Source organism: Gymnogyps californianus, chromosome 1 (genome assembly GCF_018139145.2).
Source record: "Gymnogyps californianus isolate 813 chromosome 1, ASM1813914v2, whole genome shotgun sequence".
Taxonomy (NCBI): Eukaryota; Metazoa; Chordata; class Aves; order Accipitriformes; family Cathartidae; genus Gymnogyps; species Gymnogyps californianus.
The window spans coordinates 86,592,669-86,616,466 of record NC_059471.1 but is presented as its reverse complement, the minus strand read 5'-3'; the positions used below and the strand labels follow the sequence as shown (position 1 = coordinate 86,616,466).

At 41.3% G+C, this 23,798-nt stretch overlaps 1 protein-coding gene across 2 annotated transcripts in view; it reads left to right on the top strand.

The window, feature by feature from the left end:
- The first annotated feature begins 10,439 nt into the window (after positions 1-10,439).
- Positions 10,440-23,798, top strand: part of RPS6KA3 (ribosomal protein S6 kinase A3) — a 79,588-nt gene continuing 66,229 nt past the window's right edge. For both annotated transcript variants that reach the window (XM_050915518.1, XM_050915510.1), the window contains exon 1: positions 10,440-10,585. In XM_050915518.1, coding sequence (XP_050771475.1) covers positions 10,514-10,585 — 72 coding nt within the window. In that variant the 5' untranslated portion in view covers positions 10,440-10,513. The remainder of the gene's footprint in view (positions 10,586-23,798) is intronic.

Here is a 23,798-nt window from a genome sequence, read left to right as displayed (position 1 = left end):
CTCATCTTCTGCCAGCAGAGGATCTGGCCCCTGGATACTTAAATAAAGAAGGAGAGCCAAAAAAAGTATGCTGGCAGGAAAAGTCTCCATTTGCTGCTACTTTGCCAGTCCAAACTAAACTGTAACCTTTTTTTAATTTTTTTTCAAAATGTGCGTAAAATATGTCATGTAGACATCAAAAATATTCTTTGTGGGCAAGAGAAATTCTGCCCAACCTCACAGGTACATGGAAAACAAAGGATAATGAAATGGACAAAAGAGGGTCCATTTGCACACTGATTTTCTACAAGACTTCTTCACTCCAGCTTGCAGAGACATTAGGGGGCAGGCCAACAAAGAAAAATAAAAGCATCTGAACAACGGATCTGCAGCCAAACCATCGCTTGCTGACACCACCGGTACTGCGTCAGCTGCTGAGGCTGAGGTTAAGGTAACAACTCAACCATCACAGACAATCAACAACTAGACCACCACTGTGGCCTAGTATGAAAGAAGAAAACTATTCAGTAGGGCAACTCTGCAAAAATCTTACACATTCCTGTTTTAGACAACATCTTCTCTATAACAAAGTGCAGAGTTATTTCAGACTCTTCATTTCCTTTTTCTCTCATAAATAGGAGTACCTGTACCTGCTACAAAGGGGGTAGATATTTAAAGCCCCAAACTCGTGGCCAAATAGATGAAATAAACATAACTACTTTACTTCAGACCTAACAAGTGAGTCAGCAGTCAGATTCTATTTCCCCTGCTGAAGTCAGAAAACAAATTAAGCTGACAGCATGCCTCTAATGGTGATGACATCACTGAGAGTGGAATTATTTTCAGTCTCCACAGCACTGGTAAAGGAGAAGCATAAAAGAAAGAAAGGGAAGCTTAACTTTTTCTCATGCCTACTCCTAATATATTTGCTTTGCACCCACTCCCTCAAATCAGGTATTTTTTGTAATTGTCATTCCGGGTTTAAAAGTATATATGCATTTTTCAAAGGCTTGTAACTGAATAAAACTTTTTTCTTCTTTCTTTAGGGAGCACCAATACCTAAGGTTTACAGCAATTTTAGCCTTGTATTAAGTGGGAACAAGTCCTCCAAATACTTTAGAATTGTACCTACATAAACCAGGGAAGAGTTTAAACCATTTGCCAAAATGTTCAAAAGTGACCTTATATGGAGTCTGTCAGTCTTTAGATGCCCAACCTGTGAGCCCCAGAGGACAGTATAGAATGCGGCTCTACATCTGCAAAAATATCTCTCTCTCTCAAGTGCACTCCTTACTATTAAAGTGGAGGTGGAAAAGCTTTTGCTTTTTCACAGTACAAAAGCTGCGCTTTAGAAGAGTTTTCTAACTTGGAAAAAATACACTTTCTGGGACAGCAGCTGAGAGACACTATTAAGGTGGATACAAGACGACTCGAGGGCATTTGGGGAAGAGCAGGGCTTTCTACGTGAGAAGCCTGAAGCACAAAGTGACATAAAAAATGCATGAGGCTGAGAAACAGAAGGAAAGAAGATGCAGAAGGATACGGAACCATGAAAAAGGTAAAGGATAAAATGAGAAAAGTGAAATAAGCCAGGACAGAGTTCTGCTGAGCCATGAAGCTGAACCTGAGTGAGAAGCAGCAAGAAGTGAAGGTGCAGAAATGTCAAGAGAGATGGGAGCAGTCTGGCTTTGTCGGTGAGTGATGAGATGCAAGGTGATGAGAATGTTGCAGCAACGGGACTGCAACTCCTGGCAGTGGCAACAGACAGGAAATGCTGAATTGCAAATACGCAGCTCCTGAAGGTACACGATTTAATGAGAAGCTGATGACTTGACAAGGAGGATTAGAGAGGTTTCTTGTATGGCAAGTGGGAAGTTACTAAGAGAAAGGGTTTAGGTGTGAAAAGGGGAAGGAAAGTTTTGGACACACTGCATGCAATGTGGAGATAGGTAAAAATAAACATGACTGGGCAGGAGAGAGATGTGGTAAGTGAGGAAATAGATGTACACGAGGTGGGTGAGCACCTCAGATCTGCTCGATGTATTGCAGGGAGAGCAGGCGACCTGCTGCTTCTGCCAAGTGCCAGCTTGGAGTTGTGTGAGAAGGATGAAGAATACCTTGAAAGAAACACAAGAACGAAGTTAAAAGAACCAGGTCTGCCTTCAGAAGATAAAATGGAGAAGAAGAAATGTACAGAGGATTAAGAGGACTGAGAAAAGGCAGTCAGAGCTGGCTGGAAGGAAATTAGTGACAGATTTCCTGCTTGTCTCCAAGGAAAAATAAACCCAGTGTGGAATGTAACCCTTTAAACAAGAGCATTGATGTGTCACTAATGTAAAAGGAGTTTCTGTGGACTAAAGTGGCCAAATTCTGTAATATAGATGAGTGGTGCTTTAAGGAGTTCATAAAGGATCTCTTTGTCCTGAGAAACATTAAACCAAAAAAAATCTGTAGCAATGAAATTAATAATTAAAGAATCTTTGCAGCAGACCGATTCAGCACTCTCTGGAGATGGCCATCTTATTGCAATTTACACTCTCTCTTAACCAACGTCATTAGTAGTGGTTCTAGAAAGCACAAAGGAATGAGACACTGAAATACTGCAGGAACACTGTCAACACTGATCAAAGCCCTCATCGTAGCTTTTGTTCAACTAGGGCAAGCAGCTCGTTTGTGCGCAGCAGAGGAGCATTCATTCTGGTGAAGAGGCAAAATAACGTCATTCCTTCCTGAAAATTCTGATTTTTAAAATAGCTTCTTTGAAGTCAGACAAAGTTTCAGTTTTGCTGAAAGCGAATCAGTAGAGGAGGAATATAATCCTGACAACTTGTTTAATCCTTTCTACTGTCTGTGGTGATGTAATACCAAAGACTCTATTAACTTGTAGGCCCACTCATGAGCTGAAAATTTGCTTCTTACTGCAAATATTTAGCTGAAGCCACTGGAAATTTTATCTGGTTGTAATGGATTTAATGAGACACTGAATGGTTGGTTGTTTCATTAATCTTGTATCAAGTGACTCTAAAAAAGAAAATATTGGCAGATTTCTACAATTGCTTAGAACATCTCTATGGCTTATCACTGTTAACACATCAGCCTTTCCGATTTCCTGTGATTCACTAAATATTGACACAAAAATTCTTATATAGGATTAACTGGCTATTCATTTCCAAGACACAACTGCTCCTTATATGCTTTTTAGAATTGTCTTGCTCTTTTTCCTCTTCCCTGTTTAAAGAGCCATCTCCTATTCTCAGTCTCCCCTTTCCATTTCCTCCTCCATCTTACGTTACCTTCCTTTTCACTTACTGGAGAATGACCAACAAGCCAAAAATCTTCTGCAACCTCCCCTCCTCCACCTACAGTATCTTGCCCGATCTAGCAGTAGGTCAAGTCCGTACCACTTCTTAGCTTAAGCACACCATAGCCCAGAAACTTTTACAGCTCAGACAGCACAGACTTTACTGTTTCTGACTCACCTGTCACATACATACCTTTTTGCAACACCAAAGCTCCAAATACGGGACCCTGTCTTAACACAGCCTTCAGCTGCTCTGCAATACTGGATAAGTGTTGCTGCCTCCTCATCTTGCTGCTCCTTTTGGCACGGTTGTGACTCTGGAGCAGGGCCTTGAGGATGTCTTAGCTCCATCAAGTAGGGCAAAGTGGGTCAACACAGCAGGGACAGAGTGCGGCACCCACGAGAGGGACAGGGTTGTTTCAGCTAATACGTTTCTCTTCACTCCTTCCAGATAACGAGCTGGCTTCCATCACGTTCATGCCTCCCCTTCAGTAAGCACTGGTTTTGCATGATGGGAATGACCACTCACTGTGGGACTGTGTCATTGCATGGTTCTGGAATGATTGCTGGGGATCTAAAATATCCATGTTCAGAGTAGGCACCTGTCCTTTTCACCAGTAAATCACCCAAGGGACACAAGGAAGTGTGTCAGTATGCTTTGAAGTTTGCCAACCCCCAGCTCATACTGACTGGTGAAGAAACACTTCCGGGTAAGTCAACCATCAGTGAAGTTCCTTTTTCACAAAAGTCATATGTCAATAATACATGGGAGTGTGAATCGGTCACATATCTGAATTACAAGGGGGCCAGGGGCCACGGCAGGAATTCCCCAGCTGCAGTGGAACAGCAGACACCATACAGGGAAATGGGGAAAATGCTACACACTGCCTGTTGTATGCCATGCACAACTGCGATCCCTTGTGATTTACATTTGATGATGATGCTACAGGTTTTATTGATCACGGAAGAAAATGTATGGACATGGTGGCTGGACACAAACCTGGGCCCCCTTCTGAAAGGCACTGCTTGGTTCTGTACAGGGGAAAAAGCAAGGCACAAATGTGAGATGCTGGTGGAAGAGCGAGTGAACTGTCTTGAGAGAACACATGGATCTTTCAAACTGGTAGAGGTAGCAAACTATATTTTTAGGTCTGATCACTTCAACAGCAGGCATTTCAGAAAAGATCAGCAGACTGCTAGGAAAGAGGATCAGGTATTGTCAAGCAGGATAAAGGACAGCTGTTAGCTCAGTCAGGAGAATCCTGCTGAGTGTAATTAAAGGTCAGGAAAGAGAAAGTAAAGCTCTCTAGATTTAAAAGGGATTCTTGGCTAAGAGACACTGGATAATCTGTAAAAGGAAGTGAAGAGTAAGATTGTTAGAGTAGATGATTTGGTGGGTAGCTTTCAAAGAGACCAAGCGATCGGGGAGGACATTAAAACTATTTAATTGGGAGAGCATAAAATCAGGAAATTGAGGTAGTAAGGTTAGATCCCCAAAAAGCTAGATAAACTGGGCTTTGCCTGTCAGTAGACTCTTTAAATCAGACCTGATTTGATAAGAATGGAAAGGTATGTGACCCTTAAACTCCTAGGTCTGGGGGAGGAGACAGGTAGGGTATATATATAATGCTGTGGCCTCCTCTAGGCCTGGTGTGTTTTACAGCAGTGACTTGTGAAGCTGACAAGTTTGTTGTTGCTATACTATCTTGTATAATATAATATCATATTCTACCTCTATCACCCTTGTATCTTTTTTTTTTCTTTTTTGTGAACAGTTAGCTTGTGTCATATTTAACCCAGGAGAACACCGACCCTCAGAGACTGATCCTTGTTCATGCTCCACTGTTTCCTTTTTGTCTCAAAATACCACAATCTGAAATTCTGATCTGCTTCTCAATGTTCCACTGTAACAGGGTGACAACTTGTATTCAGTATTTGATAGCAGGTTTCCATGTAAGATTTCAAAGCTCAGCAAAAGGTTTCTCATACTCTGCGGTGAACAGGATAAGCTTTGTTATTCAGAAGATTAATCTGAGCTATCTATATGTACAGAAACACTAAAATGAGAACATATGTTGGAGACAGGTATGCTGTAATGAGACCATATTTTATTGAATTCCAGATTTCCACTCAGGATGTAGAAACCACAGGCACAATATTTCCTGCTAGTATAGTGATCACAGATAAAACTCAGAGCAGTAATACCATCGAGCCTGATCCATTATGCTTTACTCTTTCAGTGCAATTTTATATAAACATACATACATTCAGAAAAGCTAGAGTTTTAAGCAGTGAGTCAGACACCTTATCTCTAATGTACGTAGGATTTAGAAGTATTCTTATTGTCATTATCGCATCTTCTACTACACTTGCAGGATCAGAACTTCAAAGAAGAGCCTGCCAGAGGAAATTGTAGGAAATGTTTGCATTCCTGTATGATTCCATCATCCAGGGGCCTGTAACGGTGAAAGCACCCTTCAGCAGATGTTGTCTGAAAGGTCACGTTATGTCTTAATACATGATAGACATTCATTTCAGTTCTTCCCTTTTTAACTATTGATTATAACTCTCTCTAACCCTGGTTCGTATAGCCAATCCTTCTGGTGTCTCTGCTATGACAACTCACACCAGCTGGAAACTTCTTGCAGCACTTTGTCCCTCTTCCCCTGGTCTTTGTCAGCTTTCCAAACATCAATGAAACCATCCTTTCAATATCCCAATGAGGTTAAGAAGATGTTCTTTATATTTGCCACTAAAGCATAGAGCAACCAGTTCTAATTAGCACTAAGGCTTCCTTAGTCTATTTTGGCAGGATGTATTTACACTTCTCCAATCAAGGCCTCTTCACACTTTTGAAAACATCATTAAGAAAGACTAAGTCTCCTTAGTTGAATCTCATCTGTACTAAGTGACTTACTAAATTACACAATTGTCCTTTGTGATCTGCTAGGAATTAAATCCAGGTGTCTTGAGAGTAAGAGACTCTTTGCATCTACTAGCTATACAAATAAATTGTATTGATTTTTTTTAACTCCTTGGAGGTTTTTCCCATGTAAATTTGGACATTAATTTCTGTACATTTTCTTGTGCATTAAATTCAAATTATACACCTCAGTACTATGGTTGTAATACTTGAAACTGAATTTCACACTTTTGGAATGCATTTACTTTTTCATATTCTATTCATTTTAATCCAGAAGATACTGCATTATAATTCACACCTAATACACTACCACACCTTCTAGATGAGTGTTGGATTGTGGGGTTTGTTGCCATAAATAGTTTGCTTTGTCTTTCCCCCCCTTTTATTTGTATTTTAAAAATGCAAGTTCAAGCTCCCAAATATTATTCTGATAGTAATGTCAGCAAACTAATCCTGGTTTATATTATTATTTTTTGGGTATGACTATGGTGATTTACTAACTCTGCCATGAATTCTGTCTTAATTGCAAAGAATAAGTAGGTACTACTTCAAAGCTAGGCAAAGCATTAGATACCACCAACCACCAGCAAGCTTCCCCAATTTCTGCTACTCACACATTAAGACACCACCTGTGGGGAAAAGACAGGTGAGTCCTATTAAGCTGATGTCTCCCTTTCAATAGGGCGACATTTTAGTGAGATTTGTTAGCAGAGAGATCAAAAAATGGTGCAGCTTGTGAAGCCCACCTAATTCATATGATGACGGGTTAACAGGATTTTATACAGCACTGTCATTTCAGTGCCATATGCTACCCTTTTCCTAACAAACGTGATCAAATTTTCCGGTGCAATGCATGTAAAACATGTGTGTGGATGCAATGCGATTGCAACCACTTATGCAAAGGTGAAATCAACGCCCACAACCAAGTCTGCTGACAGACAGTTATTAGCAGTGACTACAGTCAAGCAGTGATGGCTGTGCCTAGAGGGAAAGAGGGTGAAAGGAAAGGTCTGCTGCCACAGGTGAAAGCATGATCTTGCTTTGGCCTGAGACAAAAGGAATGAAAAATAGGAGCTGCTGTCTTGAGGCAAAATATCTTCAGCATCTTACCTCTCACTGGGAGGACGATCCAACTCTGAGCTTAGCAGGATCTGAAAGTCAGAATCCCCCGCATCGCCCAGAGATTAACTGGTATGTTTCTCTTCCCCATGGAGACAATTTCCAGATTATTTTCTTGCCCTCAAGTCTCTTCTTGCATAGTAGCTCCTATTAAAATCCTGATGCAGCTTTCTCCTTTATAAAATTTAAATGTGTGGCGCGATAATACTCAAACCCCTGAACAATGAAATGGCATACTTCTGCCTACCCTCCGTACTTCAGTGCCTGAGAAAAGGTCAGATTTCTATTATTTGCAGCCCTCTTATATGCTAGTGCATAAGATCTTTGCCCTTGTTTTTTCTGGATTTGTAGGATGCATACAGGGAAGGACAACACGACCAACATACAAAATTTAGAGACGCTAACTGAAATGTGACACCCACTCTCCTTCTAAAAAGTTCTAATTCAAACAAGTAATTTGGAATAGGTACCTATGGCAGGAAAGGGCTAGACAACTATGAAAGGAAAAGAGGAGATGATGGAATTTTTTATTTAGAGGAAGGAAGTCTTATATAAAAGAGAGATGGCTTGAACTATGCTAAATGCAAGCTTAGGTTTAGGCTTTTTTTCCTGTTGTGGTTGCCACCTTTCAGCTGCTCAGGTTCTTCTCCCTAATGGCACGTCTCAGATGTCTGTACCTGACTGTGTAGTTGATGCAGGTACAAATGCACAAGCTTTGATAATGTAAAGCAAATTATCCCTGTGAGGGAATAGAAACTGATGTTTCCAGAGGGATGGAAGGAAACATTTTTTTCATCATGGATTCTTACATGAACTCAAGGATTTTTTAAAAAGTCCTGATTTGTGTGTCAAACACATAATGTACAACTGCTGTGAATATGAGTTTTCTATTTAACATTCCAGCAGCCAGTTTGAGACTGAAGTGACCTGGTGCTGATCAGACTACAAAAAAATTACTCCTTGCTATTAACATTATGCTATTAAGCATAAAGGCTGCCAAGCACTACTGAATTATCTGTTTTCTATTACCTTGTTCTAAACTTCATACCAATAACTGGCCAGAGTTTTGCAAATTGCCCCTGTTTTTGAAGGAAGCAGTCCCAACCTCTCTTCAACCTTTAACTTAAACTTTGATAGGGTTGGTTGGTGGGGTTTTATTTGAGAACAACAGAAGGTAAAAAGGGTAGGGTTAGTTTTGACGTAGATCTATTCCCCAGTCTAACTCACCACGTGGCAGCACAAGCAATTGCACCACTTCAAAAGAGAGGCTGATGCAAGGGCCAGACTTGAACAGCAGTGAGCAAGGGGAGGGCAGAGCTGCTTCTCCTGGCAGCGGTGATGGCTTCAAGTGATCATTCAACTATGACCTTTTACTCCAGGTATGGAAGTCTCTGTAGTACCAGCTGAAGTCTGATTCATTATGAGCAACTGCCTATCCACTCCTCTGTAGATAGGTATTTATGCTTACATGAATATAAAGTGGGATCAAAAATGCTACCAAGCAGAAACAGAAGTAGCCTGTGTTCGTCACAGTAGTGTGTGCATGCACGCACACACACATTTTTAATTACTAGCACTCTTGCCATTCCTCCCACCCCAAAAAAACCTCCAAATATTTAAAGAATGTTAACTTTTATCACAGATGGAACAAAGCACGTGACCTGTCAAAATCTAGAAATGCTTTGGGACAGTGGGGGCTGTTGAAAACTAAGTGGCCTTCTCAAACACAGTTCTGAAAAATTTGGCTTCGACAGCAAAATGTCTGACACCAGTACCCGTTTTCAGTTGCTGGTCTAATGTTTCAAGGATTCTTCTGCATCAGCCAAGCCATCTGACATTGCAAAAGGATGGGTGTTTATTACAGTGCTTAACATTTTAAGAGAACCATGTAAGACCGCATACATTTGTGGATCTCAGTATATGTTTAAGTCAGCTGCTTGTATACTAGCTAACAGCTGAGGATAACAAGTAAAATAAGGGCTGTTTTCAGAACCTGTCAGGTTTTTTGGACAGCTTTATCTTCATGTCTCTTGGCCCGCAGAAGTATGACTTTCCCGCTTCGAGGCAACTCTTACTCATGCAGTCCAACCACTACTTAAATGGTATTGCTATAAAAACAAATTCCTGCATCTTAATTCCTTTCCCTCTTTGCCTAATGATATTCTGCACAACACTACGTCTTCCTCCCCGTCCTCACTCGCCTCCCAACTTCTCCATCCGCTCTTCTGTTTATGCAAACAAACTTTTCATCTCTCCCATTCCCCCCCAGTTCATCTGCCTGAGCAGTGGCAGCCCCGGGCCCTGGCCGGGCTTCCCAACGCGTCTCGAACAGCGCTCTCCGCTGGGGCTGGCCCGACCCAACCTCGCAGCGGCAGCGCTGCGGGCGAAACCCCCCACGGGCGCTTCGTGTAAAAAACCGCGCCTCGGCCGCTGCCGCCCTTCAACCCAGCGGGCCGGCCCGCCGCTGCCCTGCACAACGCTGGGCAAAACCGACCGAGGCCGGACAGCGGCGAAGTACGGACGGGCCTCGCCACCGGGAGCCCCGGCTCCGCCGCCCGCGGTCACCGAGCGCTTCCCCCGCCCGCCGGCCAGGGCCGGTGGCATGGCCGCACCCGCCACTGACCCGGTCCTGCCCGGGCCTCCAGCAGCGCCGCACTCCACCCTCTCGCCCGCAGCTAGGTTCCGCTCCGCCGTGCGCGGCCGCCCCCTCCCGCTGAACCGGGCGTACCTCGCTGCCCCCATCCCCTGTGGCGTGGCCCGGCCCGGCTCGGCTCGGCTTGGCGGGCCGCCCCGCCCCGCCCCGCCTCACGGCCCGGCCTGGCCCGGCACCTGCGGGCGGCGAGGACCAGGGCGGCGGCGGCGGACCCGCCCGGCGGTGGCGCGCGCAGGCGCCGTTGGCCGAGCAGGTACGGCCCGGGCGCCATGTTGTGAGCGGAAGCCGGGCCCGAGCGGCGGGCCGGGGGGAGGGCGGAAGCGCGGCTCCGCCTGGCAGCGGGGAGGGGGCGGGGGGAGGGACGGACGGACGGACGGCAGCGGGCAGCAGTCGCCGCAGGAGCTGCCGCTGCTAGAGCCAGCCGGGGTGTCCCGCACCCTCCGGAGGGCTCGTTGCCTGCCTCGCCGCCCCCGCCTTGCCGCCGCTGCCGGGGTGCGGGAAAGCGGAGCGCGGAGGCTGCGGGAGCCGGGCGGGGAAGATGCCCCTGGCGCAGCTGGCGGACCCTTGGCAGAAGATGGCTGTGGAGAGCACAGCCGAGAGCAGCACCGAGGTACGGAGCGGGCGGGGGGGGTGTTGTGGGGAAAGTTGTGAGGAGAGGACGGGACCTGGGCTCCCGCTGCCGCCGCCGCCGCTCAAGGGACGGGCAGAGTTCCCCCTCGCGGGCGCTCGGGGCGGGCAGCGCCGCGACTGCAGGCGGGGGGCCGGGAGGGGACCGGGGGGCAGCGGCGCGGCGGGGGGACGGGGTGCTGCGGGGCGCCGAGCCCCCGGGCCGCTCGGGCGGGCAGCGGGGGGTGAGCGTTGGCGCTTGCCGCCCGGCCGGCCCCTGCGCGCCGCTTCCTCTCCGGGGCACTGACTCACGGCCGGGACCGGCCGGGACTCCCCCGCGCCGGGGTTCGGGGCGTGTTTCGCGGGACCGGGCTGCTCCCGGCTCGCTCCCTCCTCTTCCGCCCCCTTCCCCGGGAGGGAGTAACCTGCTTCTGCGGCGGCGGCCGACTCGGGCGCTTTTGTTCCAGCGCGGTGTCTGGTTACTGTCACGGCGAGTTTCCCTTCCCGGGGCGGCCCCGCCGCCTCCGCAAGCGCGGCCCGGGGCGAGGGGGGAGCGCCCGGAGGGCCGGGGCCTGCCCTCACCTTGCCCGGTGCCCTCGCCTTGCCGCTGCTCCCCCTGCGGCGGCCAAGGGCCGTCCCTGCCCGGGTGCCGCTGCCCCCTTATCTAAGCAGGATGGGGTTGTCTCTGCAGTTTCGCAAGCGTTTGGGAAACCGCAGGGACGTTTCGCATGGGTGAAGCTTTGTGCTTGGCGGCGTTTATGGGAACATCCCTGAGATGCAGCGCAGTGTGGTTTCCTGCTGTTGGTAGCGGGGAGTTCGTGTTGTGCTCCTGTCCTTGTTAGGCAGGACACGTGTCAGCTTTCCTAGGCTGAGATAATGAGAGCGGCTGGAAATTAGATTCAGTTGCATCCAAGGCCATAGATGCCTTCAGTTATTTTCATTTTTTCCTACAGTGTACTACTGTGTTGGTTTGGATCTATGTAAACACTGCACCTACACAGTCAGTTGTGCTTGCTCCGTGATTCCCTAGTAGCCCACAATGCATGTGCTAGTTTGCGACCAGACTCCCATCGGAAAAGAAATAGCTTCCTCTGACAGTGCAGCTTCTGCCTGAATCTACTCCAGCTGATATGCAGCCAGGCTGCTTCAAGTGATGCTGATCTTGAACAATATGGACTCAGGCCAGCTCACAACAATTAGTCGCAAGTGTAGGACTTATTCCTTAGTGAGCAGAGCAAAGAGAGAGGGACCAATCCAAAGTTTCTGCAGTATCAGAAGTATTTGTCCTTTTGATGTTTGTCTTGTCTTCCTTCTGCTTAAAGGGACTGCATGTCTCGGGGTCAGAAGAATCTGCAGTTCTGATCTGACAGGCAGATCTGTCTTTTAAATTCGTGCCAGTTACTGTAGTTACTTTTAAATTCTTGCCAGTTATTCATTGACTTCTGAAGTGGTGATCTTAGATGATTTATTTTTTTTAATGGGGGGTAACTACAATAGTAACGTGATGCTTGGGGGTGGGGGAGAAGGTGGTAGGAGAGATGTTTTTGCAAGACCACTGATGATTTAGAGACAAGATCTTAACTGTTACTTTAGTCTTCCATGCTCACTGCATGTAATCTATGTAACTTCAGTAATGGTATATACACTGGAAAGGTAGCAAAATAGATTGTTATTTGAAAGGTGTGTATGTGCATGATTAATTATACTTTGTTACTTGTTTTAGTGTATTTCAGATGTGATTTATCTTTAAACTGCTGTCATAAACTTCTTGAAACAAGTGTATTTTACCTCTTCCTTAAAAAAAAATAGTTAAACGCTTACATTGACATGAGTCTACAGCAGTTTATCACCAAAAAATTTTGTAGGACCACTAACAAAACATGCAACAGCAACTGAACTGACAGATTTGCACTCTAAGGCCCTAGTCTAGAATAAACACTCAGTTCTTGAAAAGACCAGACTGCACCTGTAAAAGCTTCTCAGATGAACCTCAACCGGAAAAAGGTAGATTTAGAAAGGTTTCTTACCTGAAATGAGTTTTTAAGAAAACATGTTTTAGTGAAAACAGGTAAGTTTAAGTCAAATACATAAACAAATGACCTAAATACATAACTTATATTTTCAATTTGCATGAGTTGTGTTTATCTGTAGCATAGCAACATCCTAATTACAGACCCTATCTTGCAAGAGTATCCTTGGGCAAAAATATTTTTTACATTCACCTGGAAACTCATTGTGATTTCAGTCATAGTTTGATAGTAATAATGTCTTTAGCCGTAATACTGAGGTAAAGAGTTTCCACTAACCTCTCAGATTTGCTGACATAGTTCTTGTAACACTGTGTTATCCACATGGAATTACAAATTATTGAGCTTTAAAACTCAGCTCAGACACTTTGTCTTAACAACTCTGTGAGTTTTTCTATTGGATTAATTTTTTTATTTGTTTCCCAGTGCAGTCCTGTATTTGGTTTTATAGTGGTACTACCGAGGAGGTGATTTGCTGTGATGTGTGAGCAAATTTAGGAGGAGGAATAGAATGCCTTTAACTAGCATTGCCTTGGAAGACAGTATAGTTAACCATCAACAGCTGCTGTAACTTAGGTGTACAGGATAGCAGATCTGTAGAACATGGTCCTTCTTAAGAAATAATGCAAACAATTTTTTTAGATAAAATATGGATTTATGGTTTTCACAGATCAGTTGCAGGACTTCTGTTTCTACAAGTACAAATAGGTCAGTGATCCACATTGCATCTGACAGCTTTTTGAATGCGTTGTTACGCTATTTTTAAAATAATTTGTCTATATAGTATAATGTGGTTTTGTTTTCTTTTTAAAGTTTCATGTTTTAAATCACAACACCTTTAAAGCCTGTGGAATGATGCTGTCTTTTATTGACTCAGGGTCTACTCAAGATTTATAACAAGCATAGGTTTGTTTTTCATGGTGAGAATGTGCCTGTTATTTCAACTCATCTGCTTTCAAGCAAATTGAGTATTGATGATTTGAATTTGTATTTGAATGCCTGAATAACTAGCCAGATCCTTTGATCTGTACACCCAGCTATGCATATTAATGTCGACTGGAGAAGAATGAATATAGTTACGGCAGCCAAATTTTGGACACCAATATGTTGAAAGAGCTGGCCATCATAACGAGATGCCGTTTGCTAGACTTTCTGGGAAGCACTTGTGCCATCTATCTTTAGGAGTTTTAATTTAGGTACTCTAAATTGGCTGTGGAGAAAGTTCAGTTTTTTCCACTGCTCTTGACAGGGGATTTATGATCACCTGTTTAGGTGTCTAAATAGACGGTATGAATCCCCTTTCGCAGAATTCCTTGTTTTATCTTTTGTATCGAGAATTATTTGAACCTTGCACGAGACAAGGGGTGCTAGCATTTAACAGTCATGTTGATGCTTTAAAGAATCTGGTATAATGTAATTTTTCTTTTGTAATTCCATTCTGATGTCAATGTGACATTCTCTATGTCAACGTATACTCCTGGTGTGTAATCTGAAATTTATCAGATGTCTTGCTACCTGAAGCCATGAGGCTTGTTGTGATTATATCTTTACATTCTGTACTAGTCTGTGTAATCAATGTTGTACTTACGTTCCACAGGAACAAAGGCTGTATTTGTAGTCATTTCTTGTATAGCCAACACAGGTAAACAATTCGAAGCCAGAGTGGCATCACCTAAATGGACTGGTCTGTGTGGATTTTGAAGACTATCCGTGATCTCTCCGTTATAGGCAGAATGCTCTGCAGCACTCTGCTATCGCTTCTCCTACATACCTGCTGTCACTACAGTGCATTCTGAAGTCTGGGTTTTTTTCAGATTTGTGGAGTGACATTTTCTTAGCTGGGTTAAAAGTGGCAATTGGCAATTTAAGTCTCATCTAAATAAGTAGTATGCCCTGTATTCCACAAACTACTGTGATAGAGAGACAGATAACATGTTATATATATGTAAATATCATCTTGGGAAACATATCATCTGTGTGAAAGATGTTTAGGTGTGTGGGGTTTTTTTCTTCAGCTTTTTCAGATCCTTAATGGTACAATTTTACCTGTACTGTTTTTTGGTTAACACATGCTTACTGCGTGACATAGTACTGATGTCGTGCTGTCAGCTGAGGGGGGTAGGAGGGGGCGGGTGCTTTACTCTGCTGAATTCAGTACCTTCATGCAGTATTGTGTGCGCTCCGCAGCTCTTGGTTTCCTCGTAGAAAGTGTTGAGTTTGACTTCTTGAATCATTCTGTTAGGTTTTTTTATGACATTGGCAGTTCTTAGCTTGTCATTGTTTTGTTCATTGTAGCATATGTAATATTTCTCGCCACAGCTGGGACATCTAACACAAAGTAGATGTAAGCAGACTGACATGTTTAAAGGCATGTCTGTTGTCTTTGAATTGATTGTGATCTGTCACACTAACTGTAGTTGTTTGTCATCTGAAATGCTCGACTTAGTCTGTGTATCATTGTGAATATAAGATGAGCATTTAATTATTTCTGCACATCAAAAATATTAGCTTTATGAGTTGATTGATCTTGGCAGTTGGCAGATCTGTCAACTTTAAGAACTCATTCAAGATACTGGTTTTGGGTTGTGGTTTTTTGCAGTGTTTGGGTTGGGGGGCTGTTGTGTTTTGTTTTGGTTTTTTTATACATAATTCATAGCTGTATTCCAATAATGAAACTTTTAAGCAGTTTTTCAGGCAAGAGTAAAACCTTGTAATTGTTTTCTCAATCTTGGTGACTTTCAAGAGGGAAATAATTTAATCAGTAAAACTGGATAAGTTAGAATCAGGGAATTTTTCAGGGAGTTTTTAAGTTAGACGAACTAAAGTGCTCGATTACTGCAAGTATTGTGCTATATGCTTGCATATGTGATACTGTGCTACTTATTCTCTCCTTGTTCTGTGAAATAAGATTAAATGCCTCACCCATTGGAAATGGGGGGGGGGGGGGGGAAGATCCTGTGTAACAGATGGGAAAATGAGGCTCAACAGCTTAGTGACCCCATCTAGCATCATTCATGGAGTCTGTTCTAGAGCTAGGAGATAAACTCTGATTTCCAGGGACCTACTCCAGTCACTCAACCACAAAGTTACTGCTAGCTCATTCTTATCAGTAACAGTTACCATATGTTCCCTTTGATGCAAGGAACCCCCTGTGGTATGCTTAATGCTCCACCTAACTCTTTTTGGAGGAAATGTGCTGCCTTTTATTTTTTTTTATTATTATTATTTATTTATTTATTTGAGTGAAGCAATTAAATTGTGTAAAAAGTAGCACGTCTTCTAAATACATTATTATTGTCTCGGTCTGTTTTCTGACACAATTTCTAAGGTTACATTTAATTTAATTAATTAAATTTCCATTTAACATTTAATTTCAAGCATTAATTTATCGGAACACGCTTAAGTATAGACAGAAGATGTGAAGAAATGGTATTTTATTGTGATTTTAAATGTCCAGCAAAACATAGCTTTGAAAAATAAAATCTTCGTTGTCCTGCAGGCTCAAAAGGTGGTGCTTTCAGGATATAATCAGACCATGATGAATATTGTTTGTATTATTCCTTACATAACATGATTGCCAAAATTAGTTACTGTTAGAACTTAGACTTGCATGTTAAACAATTTTTTTCACTTAACGGGGAGTCTTTCTCTTCCTGTCTTCCAGCACTTGACATTTGTTGTATAGTCACCTTGGAAATCCTGAATTTTAGGAAATAGTGAAGTTGCTCCATAGCTTAGTCTCTCTTCTTAGTAGAACTTATTAAAATAACTAAATGACAAAATGAGCATAAATGAGTAATGCTTTAGTTGACTTCAATATTAAGTTTCAACCTTTGTCATTTATCATGCAAAGAGATTCTAAGAAACCTGTGTCTGCTTTGTAAGGAGTTGCAGCACGCAGCTTTGCTGTGCCCCTTGGCTGCCCCCTGACTCATGGGGGAAGGACCTGGCACATGCTCCCATATGTGTGCCCTGTCCCCTTTGGAAGGAGCCCAGGCAGGTGCAGGACATTTTGGTGGGCCCTGGGACTGCAGGAGGCAGTGATGGCAAAATGTACCTGCCTTCTCGTGCAAATACAGTCTTGGTAATAAGATTTGTATACTATCAGGTGCTGGAGTCACTCTTAGAATAATGTGTGCGAGCAGAGAAGGAATTTCTTTTATTTTTGTATGTGCAGCAATGGTTGGATGTATTGAAGTAAGTGACTTCTACATGTATATTTCTTCTTCCTCTTTGGAGCAGATGAACAGAGAATAGGTGGTGTGTGGTTCTTTTGTTTGTTTGTTTTTTACTAAGGCTACTGAATTGATGTGTTGCGTGTAATAATTTACCACCCATACAGGTAGGGAACTAAATGAAAAGTTCACTTCCCTGTCGTCTTTTTTTTTTTCCTTTTCTTTTCTTTTTTTTTTTTTTTTTTTTTTTGCCCTCCAAACAAATGAACGTACACAACTTGGAGCTTGTTTTAGCTACAGAAAGTGGTTGGCCTGGACAAAGATTTTATGATACTGTATGTCCGGCATCTTGGATAATGCCGTGGCACTTGTCTGACTTCAAGCTGAGTTAATTCAGAGAATTAAACTCACTGAAAGCTGCACACTTTTTTTTAGTTTCCTTTTCTGACCTGACTTGGCACAGAGCTGGACAAATGCCAGTGCCAAGGAAAGCATCGCAGTGGAGGAAAGGGGACTGCTTTTCTGTATTGTTAAACTATACTCTTGAGTCATATTAGATAAGAAGAAGGTGGTAGTGTAAAGTAGATAGGGTTTACAAAAGCACATAAAGTTGCCCAAGTATCCTAACTTAAGGAAGTCTGGCTTTGTACCTAAATGATCTGCATGTTAATGGCTTATATCTGAGGTTGATTGTCTACAGAGAGGCAAGTTTCAATGTCCTGCTGTTTCTTTTAATACTCAGCAAAGGAAGAAGTCCGTCACCTGAGTCAATAAAGTTTACAATAAATTATGTGGAATTAATGGAACTTGAAGTAACAAAGTTTTATATAAAAGAAATACTTGCAGTAATTTTATGTTTCATAAAAATAGAGAGTCGTATCTTTAGGCTTTTGTTTGATTTTTCAAAAAATTTAAGGAGTTTTTAATACTTGCCTGTACTATTTTTAACATAGGATATGCAAAATGTATTGAATATATGCTATGAGAGAACAGCAAAAGAAGTCTAAGATGATAGCTCACTTCTGCTACTTACATATAATAAGTTTTAATCAGGTCGGGATTTAGGTAAGTGCTTTGGATCTGTGTGGCTTCACAGCTCAGGAGTCAGGGCACAAGACATTAATTCAGATCCTATTAAAGCCTTGTATTTTAGTTAAACACTGGAATAGATTGTGAAAACTCCATTACTGAAGATTTAAGAAGGGATTAGACATAAATGTCTTGTAAGCGACATTGTAGGAATAGCTGATCGTGCCTTGGTGCACTGAGATAGATTGGATGACCTCTCAGGGTCCTCTCGGTCTATTTTCAACTATTTTTCTGCGGACCTACGAATTTTTTCTCAGGGTAGCTCATTGCTGCTTAGAATAGCAAGTTTGAGTGCGTACAGTTCGAAAGGCTTTTACTGAATGTAGTTCCACGCAGCGCCTTGTGTTGCTAACAGCAAATTTGTTATGAATGTTTCAGTGGGAATACTGTATTCCGTGCTGCTTTGAAACAAGCCAGAAGCATTGTTACAGCTTTATTCAATTCAAGGATCGCACCGTTCTTGAGCTTTATCTGTCAGTTGAGAGTCCCTTGAAAACACCAGAGTGTAAGTGCTCAGATCTATATATGGCCAGTGTTTTAATGCCTAAATAATAAATAATACCAAAAGTTCTTGTGTGTTTTGAAATATTTGTTTTTGGTATCCTAAACTTTATTTCAGAAGGTTTAAAGGGGGGAAAAAAGTTTATTATTAAATCCTATAACTGTGTTTAAAAGTTGTTGGGTGAGTCTGGAAGTTTTGGTAGCTGAAAACTAGGAATTACCTGGGAGAAACTTCAGACTTATCCAGGTAATTTATGTAAACTGTAATTCCAAAGCATAGTTAAATCATCACCTATGTTACTCATTGGCATGTTAAAACTTCTAGATAATGATTTTTAAATGGTGTGATTCAGACATCTTATCTTGTCTGCTTATTTGTGTACTCAAAACATGATCCTGCACTGATATACAGTTCATAATTCTTGATTTGTCCAATTGTTAAGTCTAAGAATATAACGCTTTTTTAATTATATCTTAATTGGGGGATATGGTTCTGCTAAAAGGCACCAATTACGTAGAAAAGTCAATAGTTACATAATATACTGAACTCTGTTAATAGTATAATACTAATATGCTCAAGCCCAATATTAATAATTGGGAAATGTTGAGGTTAATGACGGAAGAATTATAACAAAAGCTATAACTGGTATCAATTTCATAAGGAGTTTTAAAATAACTGACAAACATAGTTGGGTAAAAAAGCTAAAATATTTGGCAGAGAGGCTACTTAAACATCCCAAAATAGTCTAGCAATAGTCTAAACACAAAGCAGAGACATTTTGGGGGTGGAAGAAGATATTTGGTGGTGTCTAATATTGAAGAAGCTTTGGGGACAAACTTATGTCTTTCAGAAAAAAATTCTATTAAACTGTAGGAAAGAACATAAAGTTCAGCAAGGTAAGTCGAAATTAGCAGAACTTTGATTTGCAAACAGAATGTGAGAATGGAGATACTAAACTAAATCTAGAAACTTCAAGTGTATACTATCTGTAATATTATTGATGAAACGAACCGGAAAAATAGGAAAAAATGAGTACTACAGGAAACATAATGATTTATCCACTTAATATTTCGATTAATATGGTTTAGATACCTGTAAAAAAACTTGTGTGATGGGAATGATGGGTACCTGACATTATTATTAAAATAAGATATTCTGCACCAAATTGGTAATTTCAAATTGCTGTTACGGATGCTAGATGGTGTATTTTACATACAAGATTACCCATGTGGGTCCAGTGCTAATCAGAAGAATAAATGGGAATAGCATTAGGTTTACTGTGCAGATGCCCAAGATAGTACAATTTTGCCAGACTTCTGAGATGAATTGGATCTATTGCAGTAAATGTTGGAACCATAACTTAAAAAAAAATAAAAAATTTACAAGTGACATTAAGACTGTAGATCAATATATAGTTGTAGGGTGTAGAGTGCAGGATATTCCCTGCTTCACAAAAGGTGGTTAATTGATTGTGAGTGGGATGTGGGCTACATTTCTTGATATACTGCTTTCTTACAAAGGATTTAGTATGTTTATATTTTCTCAATACCAGTCCCCTAACATACGCCACTACTTGCTACCTCTTGGTCCCTTCCAGTGCAGTTATTTATGGGCATGCGTTACAGGTCAAAAAGTGAAATAATCTGAATTAAAAAAAAAAAAAAAAGAAAGCCTTCTTTAAACTGTCTTTTTGCCAGGAAAATCAAGTACTTGATTATATCCTAAGAGTTCAGAGGGTTTAAACCTGTAATTTTTGATTGCTAGAAATATTGATGGTTGATTTCCTGTTTTGTAGTTGATTGACTTTTGTGTCAGAGGTTCTTTCGGTTGATATGGGGGGCATTCATGTACCAGCTGCCTGATGCAGATTTCATGATGTTTGTCTGCTTTGTGCGTAGTTACGGAACCTGTAGGATCTCTTTTGTGTTCCTGTCCATGTGCCTTCAGGAAAACTGCTGGAACCCAACTGTGTTTAAGTATTCATTTCTACCAATTTAGTGAAACATGGCAACAGGTTTAAAAGCTTTTGGGAGTCAAATTTGTAGCTAACTTAACATGGCTGTTTCCACTGGAAAACAGAATAGGAAGTGGAATTAGAGTGGATTGGAAGAGCATTTTGTAGGTTACCTTTGTAAGGGATGTGCACCCTCCTTTCATGGCATAAATTGGTTGCTGATGTATTTAGGTGTAAGTAGAAACTTTCTGTGGACCTTTTCTGTTATTTTTCTTATAGTTCTCTTGTGCTGTCATCTGAAATATGTTCTACTTTTGGAGCCAGAATACTGGAAATAACCAGATCTTTGATCTATTCTGCTTGCTTAGTGTCCCACTATGGGAGGAGTGCAGTGGAAGAATAATCAAGGTCTAGAGTCTCTGTCTTTTGAATTAGACCGATCTGTACATGTGAAAGATATATTCAGCCTTCTCTTATTCTGTATTCATCAGACTATTATATGCAGTCCCAATCTGTTATGTCTTTGAGACATGCCCTTGGTTCTAGAGGGAGTCTACGCCCAGCAAAATGGAACCTATTTCATTTGCACACCTCTTAAGCATGCTGCTGACCTCCTCACTCCACAGTGGTTTAAATATTGCCACTTCTGATAGGAACCTTTTGGCTTTACGTTTTAACTCATAAGAAAGGCAGTACGCTTTGTAGACTTTCTGGATACACAGCTGCTTTCCATTTAATAGTATCATATACCAACAAACCATAAATCATATATACATATTCTTCCTTACCTTACATGGCTCAGACTGTTCTGGGAAAAACTGGTTCTACCATCCAGTGATTCCTTTAGCATAATCATTGCTTGGGTAGACCTATTTAAAAAGATCTTGCTAATCCAGTGATCTGGCTGAGACATGACCACATGGCACACATGCTGATTTTGTGAGTTTGTTGCTAGTTCCAATAAGTGTGTTTAGAATGCATTGCTTGAATTCAACTGAGAAGTAACTGAAAGTAATGCAGGATTAAACAGGAAGACTAAATTGTACAAAACAGTTCATTTGTGTTGCAAAAGTTTGCTGTGTTTTTTCTGGTAGACTGGTAAAATGTTGAAAAAGTCAATGAGGTTAAAGATTACAGCCTTTTTAAAAACAGAGATTGATCTTGCCTTTTTGTCTTCAGAGAGGCTTGTCTCAAGTTTCTGATAGTGTGTTCCACTTTCAGCTATGTTTCAGTTGCCTTGAAATAGTAAACGTGAAATCTCAAAGCTTACTGTGTAGTAAATTCTTATTTAACCTGCAGTTAATGTACATTATTATTCAGCAGAATGGTGGTTGTAGCAGGAATCACTATTTCTGAAAATCTGCATGTGGAGTCGGTTTAGAGCACATGGCTTTGATACACAAATTGTCCTATTTTAGGCCCCAGAGTTTAGCCATCATTAGTTGTTAGGACATTATAGACTCCTCCTTTCCGGCTAAAGTCAATTGTCTTATTTGTTCTACTGTTTTTCTTCTCATTGTTTCCTATTGACGAGATACTTTGGAAGCTATCTTGTAGCATGAACAGAATATAGAGATGTGTAGCTAAAATACAAATGTTAATTTAATTTAAATATATGCCATAGATTTCAGAAAAGGAAAAGTATGTGACTTGTGGCCTTGATGGTAATGATATATGTATACACAATATGCTTCCTTGTAAACAGGCTTTATTAAAAACACTCATTTCTGTTACTTAGCTAAGCTGGTATTTTTATGGTTTTCTATTTGATAATTTCAACTTTTTATGTATCTTAAGGAAGGATACTACAATATTCACTGTCTGTACACTGTAAGTAAAAGATGCTACAGTGAGGGGAATTTAGGCTTTTTGGAGCATCATCTTATCAAATTACCCTGAGCTGTACAACTGGAAGGTTGTGCTGACTGCCCTTAACTGAGACAGCTTATAAAGATTATATTCACCTCTGTAGTAACCTATAACATGTGAAGCTGATTTCTGACTAGTCCTCTGTCCTGGAAAGGTGACTTCTAGAGTAGACTAGAGTCATACTAGAAGTCTCTAGTATCTTCCTGCAGCCAGTTAAGATGAGAAGAAGTGCTACCATGTGCCGGAACTCTGCACTGGAGAGACAATCAGAAGCCCAACCTTCTTTCCCTCCCCACCCCCTTAAAAAAAAAAAAAAAAAAGCCTGTGTCATATTTGGGCAATCCATAATTCTCATGATTTAGCTTTATCCAGCTGCATCTTTTAGCAAAAAAATGCTCAGGAGAAAGCTTGGTAGAGAGCTGGTAATCGTCTGAGATTGAACGTTCAGTGTGTTTGCAATATGTGAAAATCAGAATTCATAAGTGGTTAGAATTTAATCTGTCACTTCATATAAAAGATTTTCCTCCAGCCACGTGCAAGCTGGAAGACTATATTAGTCAGAAGTTGTTACAGAAAAACGCTAGGAAGGTTCCATACAAGAAGTCACCTAAAAAACTGAACTGTGGGAAGGAAGGTGTAGAATGAAGCTAAAATCTCTGAACCTCTGAGCAGCTTTTATTAACTTTCTAACATCTAGAAAATATCTATCCATACATGCAAGTAACTTTAAGTAAATTAAGTTCTGAAAAAATAGATTAATTAGGCTCTGTGTTCTCTAGGGAAACAATGCACAAATGAACTTAAATTCTGCCTCCAGTGGTAATGGAAAATGTAACCATTTTTAACAGTTTTTCATTTGTTTCTAAAATCATGTTGAATCGCTGTTAAACTTCAGGAGCAAACTAAGAATTAATGCCCCAGGTGATACCCCGTACCATGACTTAGGAAATACATAATTTTTCCTTACAACTTGCTAATATTCATGCTTGTTGTGTAAACAAGGTTATTCTAGGTCTTTCTGGGAAAAAAGTCTCAGAGATTCTCCAAGTATAGTATCACTGACAAGGAAAAGAAAACATTTGTTGACCAACAAGGTCTTTAAGCTTTTTTTAAATCTTTATGGCTAAATTTCAAATTCAAAAGCCTATTTCTGTATGGCTTATTAGAATGGTACTTAGAAAAGTACAGAAAGTAGTAAATGCTGGCTAATAAAATTAGCATTGTGTTCATGGTTTTTATAAGGCTATACTGTAGTTATAAATGTTCTCGAAGTAGTCATGGTAAAGTAAGGACTGAGTTGCTACATAAGGTCTTGTTCTTAGAAAGAACCTCTTTATCTGTTCTTTGTTGTGGCTTTTCGCTGTTCAGTCTTCATCAGGTTTAACTCTTTTGCAGAAGTTGTAGTAGTAGAAAATAATGTCTAGCTGTGTAGTAGTAAGGCTTCAAATGTCAGATTGTTTTATATATTTCTTACTGTGACTTCATCCAGTTTGATAACACACGAGGATCAAAGTGAGAGTGGTATTGCGTGCCAGCAATATGCAGTCTTCTGTGTTTACTTTCAATGACTTTTTTTTTTATAGAATATGGAGAAGAGAACA